The 8,621-nt window shown below is 44.3% G+C and overlaps 1 protein-coding gene across 1 annotated transcript; it reads left to right on the top strand.

The window, feature by feature from the left end:
- The first annotated feature begins 1,237 nt into the window (after positions 1-1,237).
- KCTD21 (potassium channel tetramerization domain containing 21) lies at positions 1,238-2,020 on the top strand. The gene has a single exon (XM_054389624.1). The coding sequence runs from the start codon at positions 1,238-1,240 to the stop codon at positions 2,018-2,020; it is 783 nt and encodes a 260-aa protein (XP_054245599.1).
- The last annotated feature ends 6,601 nt before the right edge of the window (positions 2,021-8,621 follow it).

Below are 8,621 nucleotides of genomic sequence, written 5' to 3'. Positions count from 1 at the left end.
CCCCTTCTTTTGCACCAGCCTTGGCATTCATCTGGTTCCAAGATGCAGCAGAATCACCTCCTGAAGAGAAAATGATGTTTTTCCTCCCTAAAGTGGCTCACTGCAGGGTCAGATGAATGCCAGAGCTGGGCTAAGGGAGGAGGAAGGTAGGGTGAAGGACAAAGTGAGGTATGGCCCTTACAGAGCCAGTGGTGCTTAATTGCACCATAAAAATCACATCCTCCATTCGTCTCAGCTGATTGCAGAGGAGCTGCATGGAAACTACATCAACTGGGATATGGCCCTAATTAATTAGGAAATGTTCTCTAAGGTGAAGCACATTGGAAGGAGAAAGCCTGATGGTTTTTTTACTGAATGGAACTGCAGACTGTCACATGTTTAGGGCAGCACTGCTCTCTGGCTCCCTGCTAAGCTGACTGCACTCCAATGTGTGCCAAGGGGACTCTGCTGGCACAGTCTTGTTGCTTTAATTGTATCTTCAGATGCCATGGAAGATGTTGGGATGTGTCCAGTTCTTGTCCTGTGCTTTTTTCACCCCCTCTAAATTGTGTGTTTGTGAGGGAGATGGGATTGAGTGACCTCAAGGCACATCTCTTGCTCTGAAGTCAGCAGCTCTGTACACATCCATAGGAGAGAGTTTGTGTCTGGTCTGATTGTAAAGCTCTGGAAGACTCATGATTTCTGGCACTAAACTCAACTAAACAAGTCCTGACCAAGTTTGTTGGGAGAAAAAAAATTCTGTAATTCTTTACACTTGTTCTTAAGATACAGCCTCCAAAAGTAATTCCTCACTTCTCATTTCTATGATCATAGAATCATAGAACAGTCTGGGCTGGAAGGGACCTCCAAAGGTCATCCAGTCCAATCCCCTCTGTAGTCAACAGGGACATTCTCAACTAGATCAGGTTGCCCAGAACCCTGTCGAGCCTCACTTTTAATATCTCCAGGGATGGAGACCCAGCCACCTCCCTGAGCAACCTGTTCCAGTGTTCCACCACCCTCATAGTAAAGAACTTGTTCCTAACATCCACTCTAAATCTGTTCTTCTCTAGTTTGAAGCCATTGCCACTTGTCCTATCACCACAGGCCTTTGTAAACAGTGATGAATTCTTGCCATGTAGTTACCTTTACTCTTTATCTCTGTAGCTTAACCTTCCAAACATGTAAATGCAACTAAATGTGTGGTGTTGGATTTTTATTTTTTTAGACTTAGTCCCAGCATCGTGACTCTTCCATCATGTCTGAACCCATCACACTCAATGTTGGAGGAAAGCTCTATACCACTTCTCTGTCCACCCTGACTAGCTTTCCAGACTCCATGCTGGGGGCCATGTTTAGTGGGAAGATCCCAACCAAGAAGGACAGCCAAGGCAACTGTTTTATTGACAGAGATGGTAAAATCTTCCGCTATATCCTGAACTTCTTACGAACTTCCCACTTGGACCTCCCTGAAGACTTTCAGGAAATGGGCTTGCTTCGAAGGGAGGTAGATTTTTATCAAATCCAGCCACTCATTGAGGCCTTGCAGGAGAAGGAGGTGGAGCTTTCTAAAGCAGAGAAGAATGCCATGCTCAACATCACCCTCGATCAGAAGACCCAGACTGTTCACTTCACTGTCCGAGAAGCACCCCAGATCTACAGCCTGTCTTCCTCCAACATGGAAGTGTTCAGTGCTCACATCTTCTCCACGTCCTGTCTGTTCCTGAAGCTTCTGGGTTCCAAACTCTATTACTGCTTCAATGGAAACCTCTCTTCAATATCCAGCTACCTGAAAGACCCCAACCATTTGACCTTAGATTGGGTTGCAAGTGTGGAAGGTCTTCCCGAAGAGGAGTACACCAGGCAGAACTTAAAGAGACTCTGGGTGGTGCCAGATAATAAGCAAATCAATAGTTTCCAGGTGTTTGTGGAAGAAGTGATAAAAATAGCCATGAGTGATGGTTTCTGCATAGATTCTTCTCATCCACATACTTCGGATTTCATGAATAATAAGATAATTCGCCTAATTCGGTACAAGTAGGAATGGCTGATTATTATGGAGCCAGCATGGAGATAACACAGGTTAAGTGTTTACACTTACAGCCTAATTCAGAATCATGCTTATCTGGATTAAGAGTCACTAACAAGGAGATGATTTTCCTTTAATGTATTTACCAATCTGACCTTTCAGAAGACGTCTGTATTCTAGACAGAAGGAATTGTCTAGCGCCTGAATTAAAGACTGGTTCCGTTCCTGCCTCCTCCTCTGACCTGCTCTACAATTGTTGGGAGAATCACTTAACTTCTTTCCAGTTGGAAAATGGGAGTGATCCTTAATTGCAAGGGGATGTGAGGGTTCAGTAATCAAGGTTTGGAAGGTACTTGGAGAACAGATGCGGTGAAAGATGCCATGGAGCTGCAGTGCAGCAGATAGCCCTGGGGGCACATTTTCCATGCCTTGCCATGTCACCTGTGCAGAGCATCCAAGAAGCTTGGATAGATCTGCAGAGAAGAAGCCTTTCCCCATGCAGGCACTCAAGAGAGCTGTAAAGGAGGGTGCAAACTGCAAATGATAAAGACATCCTGTCTTTTGGGGCTCAGCAAAGGATTTCTGTCACCATCTGAAACTGGCTTGGGGTTTTTTCTGAACCCTGTGAAGAAGCCCAACATGTACTTTGAAGGAAGCTACATTGGAATGATGTGACTGGGACAGGGAATTACCAAGGAAGTCATAGTAGAGAGAATGGTGGTGTTACAAACTGGGAAAACTGTGATTGGTGGGGGAACTTTGCTTTGGATGCTCTTACAACTTTACTTTTACATTCCAAAGGCATCCTTTTGTCCTTTTCTTTCTTTTACAATGTTGTATTTGTCTGGAGGATGCTGCTGAAACTTTCTGAGTTGGAAACAGATATGGTGGCATAGACACTCATCTTCTATTTGAGACACTTCTGCCTGGGCATCGCATGTTTCCCATCAGCAGTGCTTGGAGTGCGTGGGATGCTCCCTGAAAAGACAATACATGCATCAGGTTACACCTGGATTTAATGCAAACTCAGAGGCTCACTTTTCCTATGCCTGTACACTGAGCCATTTTTTAGGTATTGTGAAATGGTCAGGTCACTAAGGTAGGTCTTTACCCACTTGCTTGGCTTCGGTGGCAGGTTGTTGGAGGTAAGGCAGTGGGAAACCAGAGGTGATGACAACGGTCAAGCTCTTTCCCTCACACCCAGTCTGTGCTATAATGAAGATCATAGTCCACTAGCTGCATATTAGCTCTAAACATCATTTGTGCCACTTTCAAGGTGGTTCCTTCTCAGCTAATCCTGTTTAAAAATGTCTTGGCTGTCTTTCTCTAACCAGAATGCTTACATGTGCATGAGACACCTGCTGGAACATCTTCCATTCTCTCCAGTGGGAGATACATGAAAATGCAATAACCAAGTTTAGCACTTAGCATTTTAGTGCTTCCAAAAGTTCTTAGCACAGGGCTGCAAAGCTCAGTAGTGCTCATGTTTTGTTTCACTAAGTCTGTCATTACATTCAGCTGACCTGGGAACAGGCATAAAGAAGGGGTTTGCTACTGTTGTAAAAAATCAGTGAGACCAATATAGTTCTACTGTCCCAAGCTGTAATCGCATGAACACCACAAATCAACCTGCTGAGGGTAAAAATGCCCATTCTGCAGCTATTGGCAGCCCCTGACTTGGTGCTGAACCAGCATGATATACCTGGGACCATGTTAGGAAGCACTGACTGGGCTTGAAGCCTTCAGAACCATTAAACCTAGCAAGTTTTGTGAATTTCCAGGATTGCTACCAGGATTTTGTGGCCAAATTCCAGATTGAGTCACCATATTCTTCTAGATTTAGTTGCTTCAGGAAGAACTGTTTTTTCTCCCATCCCTAAGCTGAATTATAAAGCAGGAATAATCTGTCCCAAGAGTTGTTCATAGAATCATAGAATCAGTCAGGGTTGGAAGGGACCACAAGGATCATCTAGTTCCAACCCCCCTGCCATGGGCAGGGACACCTCACACTACATCAGGCTGGCCACAGCCTCATCCAGCCTGGCCTGCAAACACCTCCAGGGATGGAGCCTCAACCACCTCCCTGGACAACCCATTCCAGGCTCTCACCACTCTCATGGTGAAGAACTTCTTCCTCACATCCAGCCTGAATCTCCCCACTTCCAGCTTTGTTCCATTCCCCCTAGTCCTGTCACTGCCTGATGTTCTGTGCTGCTGACAAAGCAAAGCAACTCCTTTGTGAATCTTACTTCTGACATGAGTTTGCCAGGCAGTTGAAACATTCACTGCATCAGTTGGTCATGATCTATGCAGGCAATATGATTAGGATCTGTAAAATACCATACATGAACCCTCTTTCATCAAGTCTGTGCCTTGAAGCAGATACACCACTGCTGAATTGATGATAACAGAACTTCTGGGGACCATTGACAGTATTTCCTTTTAATCCAAACCCTTGGCAGTAGAATTTATGTGGTCTGGAAGAGGAGTTGTTGTATGTCAGGATTAAAATAATACTTACTTGTAGTAATTTGTTTCCTGTCAGCTTGAGTTTATTCAAAGATAAGAGCAGTGGGTTTTAATCTCATTTGGAAGCAGGGAAAAAGATTGATCTGTCCTTTGGAGCTCCAGATCAGCACTGCTCCATTCTGTTTCAGCAAAATAAAAATATTTCCTGGGAGAATTGAATCATTATGACATTTTCTGCTGAAAGGCAACTAAGAAGAGTCTGTAAAAGCACTTTGCATAGGTTAACCTGGAGCATTTACTCCTCCCCTTTGCTCTCATTCCCTTTTTTTCAGATAATATCAACACCCACACTAAGAGCAGTTACACAGTTTCTTAAGTCTAAACAAGAAACAAAGAGTGCCCCTCCCTGGCCTAGACAGAACTGGAGTTCAATATGGGTTTCAATCCCTACAGACTGAGGAAAGCACTAAACCCAGGTCTTCTCCTGGAGTGCTTTAACCCTTTGGTCTATTACAAGAATGCTGAGCAACTTGAACACACATTTATCTGTCCTCATGTAACTATATCTGGCAAAGGTACTGCTGGCCACACAGGGAGATGCAAAATCTCTTTTATAATGCAAAGTGATGCAAAATGACTCATGAATAGGTTGTCCAGAATGGTTGTGAATGCCCCCTCCCTGGAGCTGTTTAAGGCTAGATTGGATGAGACCTTGGGCAAGCAAGTCTAGTTGAGAGGCATCTCTGCCTATTGCAGGGAGGTTGGAGTAGATGATCTCTTGAGGTCCCCTCCAAACTAAGCCATTCTATGATTCTATGACATGAGTGGAGGCTTCAGGAGGAACCAAAAAACTTGAAATGGAGCAGGTCCAGATCAGGGGATTGGAGCACCTCTGCTATGGGGAGAGGCTGAGGGAGCTGGGGTTGTTTAGCCCAGAGGAGACTCCTGGGAGACCTAACAGTAGCCTTCCAGTACCTGAAGGGGGCCTACATGAAGGATGGAGAGACACTGCAGTGACAGGGTGAGGGGCAATGGCTTCAAACTAGGGAAGAGCAGATTTAGACTGGGTGTTAGGAACAGGTTCTTTCCTATGAGGGTACTGGATCACTGGAACAGGTTGCCCAGGGAGGTGGTTGAGGACCATCCCTGGAGATATTCAAGGTGAGGCTCAACAGGGCTCTGGGCAACCTGATCCAGTTGAGGATGCCTCTGCTGACTGCAGGGGGTGTTTGACTAGATGAACTTTGAAGGTCCCTTCCAGCCCAGACTATTCTATGATTCTATGAAATAACCTCTGAATGGCTGAGCAGAATAAACATCTTGAAGCACGAGGTGCTATTTATGATGGCACTGTTGTTCTGCATGCTTACAGTGTACGTGAAACGAGTGGTAAGTGAATCACTGGTGACTGCAGGCAGACATATGTTACACACACGCAGCTGCTATTTCAAACCTCACACTGAGCTAAATTTGTAGCTGCTCCCTAATTTTCCAGTCTGTGGCTTACGTTGTAATGACTGTTTATAGGAATGCTCTCCCTCCTAAACATTTGTTCCTTTTTTGTCTAGGTAGCTGGCTTTTGTTTCCCTCTTTTTCCTGAGCCCTGCAGGTGTAACTTGCTTTGGTTTACCAGCCAACAGCATTGGTGATTCTTCTTCTCAAGAGTTCCCCTGAATTAGAGAAAAGTGAACATGCACAAAGTCATATTAAGCACAGTGCAACCCCACTGCTGGCCAGGGAGAGCACTTGGCGTTTATTAGTAGCTAACATCTAAACATTATTTCACTGCTGAGTGGAATATTAACTCTCAGAATAAACTAATTTTTGTCCTCTGAGGCCTGAGAGCAAGGAAACTGCCTAGTCAGGTTTTTTCCTCTAAACTTTGAACATCTCAGTGCGTAACTCCTGTTCAGATTCTGCCATATGCCTGACTCCCACAACACCTTCATGCACAAAATGAGAGTATCTGAGTCCTGCACTTCTTTTTTTAAATGGCCTACATGCTGAGAGAGCCACCGAGCAGCAGTGCTGGAGCAGAAAAATAACAGATTTGGGGCAGATGAGAAGTTATTAGCTGTAGTCTTGTGGCATTTTCAGTGGGATAGCACAGTGGGATTTCTTAAATGACAGAGAATTGTGAACATCATAGTGGAGTCCAGAAAGAATCACTCATGGATTTCTCTGTGTTTTTAGGCTTCAGAGTTCTTAAATATCTAACAACATCCAATTATAATGAAGGGACTGAAACCATGCATAAATATTAAGACCTCTTTGGTTAAGGATTGGTAGGTGGTGGGAGGAGTGTTTGTTGCTACAGGTGATGGTAGGGCAATGAAAGAAATAGGTGTAAAAAGTTAGGCCTGAAAAAAAATAATCATGTTAACAAAAAATCCAGGATGTAGAAGGGAGAGAATAAAAAAAATCTTGATGTGTTGAGAGGAAAAAAAAAACTCAGCAAGATAACAATAGAGACAAAGATTTTGCTAAGGAAGGAGGTTGTGATGAGAATGACTCACTGGGCCTTTCCAGTTTTAATCTCCTGTTATGCAACTTAAATATTGGTCATGCCAAGAGTTATGCTGGTAACTTGTCAAGAGCAGGCAGCTTGGCTTCATCTTGCATGTGCTTTAAATCACTGAACATATGCACTGCTGTAGCTACCATACTGCAGCTGGGTTGCTGAGCAGAAACTGCTGCTTGAGTTCACTGGCAGTAAGTATCAATTATATAAATCAATATATAATTGATAGGTAGAAATCAATCAGACTTACTCCCACTCTAGGAAAGGCTGGTGGGGTCCATATATAATGTTGATGAGAGTGTCAATGTTGTCTTCAGCCATAGGCTGTGGAAAATAAATCTAGGATCTTCTGATACTTCACAGATAAATGGAGAAGTTATGAAGAAGACTCCTGTGGGGAATTTCTTTTTTACCCCATCCCTTTAAATTTGGTGTCACTGCTCTGAATTTCAATTATTTGGGGATATTTAACTGCCATTCTAGAATGACTCCCTTCTCCACAGACTGATGGGCACAAACTGGGTACAAGCAGTGCTGATGTGGCCCTCCCAGAAAAGACTTGGTGTGTGAATTAGCACAGCCAGTCATGCAGATACTGTGTGTGAGAAGGGCTGGATTGAGCAGCTCATGCTCTGAGATTCACTTGGGAATAACATCAGGGATGGTTTCCCTATGAATTCAGAAAAAAAAAAAAAAAAAAAAAAGGGGAGCTATATAGAATAACTCCCTTTCTCTTCCTCCTCTTGTTATTCCACTCCCTTTCTCTTGTTCCTACTCCTAACTGCAGGATTTTTCTGTTGATCAGAATTTGGTCCCTAATTCACTGAAAGCCAGGCTTTTGGAGTGTCAAAAGATGGGGTTTATTTGTTACCACTTTCACAGAGAGCCTTAGGGATATCACAGTGAAAAATCTGCTTGAATTTCTCTGCCTGTAACTCTCCTGTGAACCATGACTAAACTGTATTTTAGAGAACAGTAAATAAAATGTGAATGAAGCAGGAGATGCTTGGCCTGACATGCGTGTCTTGAGGAACGAGCATGTGGTGGTGACACTTGCTCAATCTGTCCCTTTTCCTCTGCAAGGATTTTACACAGTGCATCAGTGCAATGCTTACCTGGACATCTCCCTGGCTGAAAATTGTAGGAAGCTCCCCAAAACTTAAAGCAGTTGTAGGCTGAGCCCCTCTACTCTCCTCTGGTGACACCCCTACCTGCAGTGCTGTGTCCAGCTCTGGAGTCCTCAGCACAGGAGAGACATGGACCTGTTGGAGCAGGTCCAGAGGAGGGCCACAAAAATGCTAACAGGGCTGGAACACTTCTGCTAAGAAGAAAGGCTAAGCTGAGGTTGTTCAGCCTGGAAAGGAGAAGGTTCCAGGGAGACCTTATAGCAGGTTTTGGTGCTTAAAGGGGCCTATTAGGAAGATGGGGACATGCTCTACCGGGGGCAGTGGTGATAGGACAGTTTAAAGAGGGGAGATTCAGACTAGATAGAAGGAAGAAACTTTTTACAGTGAGGGTAGTGAAACACTGGTCAGTGAGGTGGATTGCAAACTGGCTTCACAACAGAGTTCAGAAGGTCGTCATCAATGGCACAGAGTCAACTTGGAGGCCTGTGGCCAGTGG

Source organism: Indicator indicator, chromosome 1 (assembly GCF_027791375.1).
Source record: "Indicator indicator isolate 239-I01 chromosome 1, UM_Iind_1.1, whole genome shotgun sequence".
Classification (NCBI taxonomy): Eukaryota; Metazoa; Chordata; class Aves; order Piciformes; family Indicatoridae; genus Indicator; species Indicator indicator.
Note: the sequence above shows the minus strand (reverse complement) of the source record. Positions and strands in the feature narration are given on the sequence as shown.

Excerpts from the sequence above, each read along its gene's own strand:
- KCTD21 (XM_054389624.1), top strand. The coding sequence starts at position 1,238 with ATGTCTGAACCCATCACACTCAATGTTGGAGGAAAGCTCTATACCACT.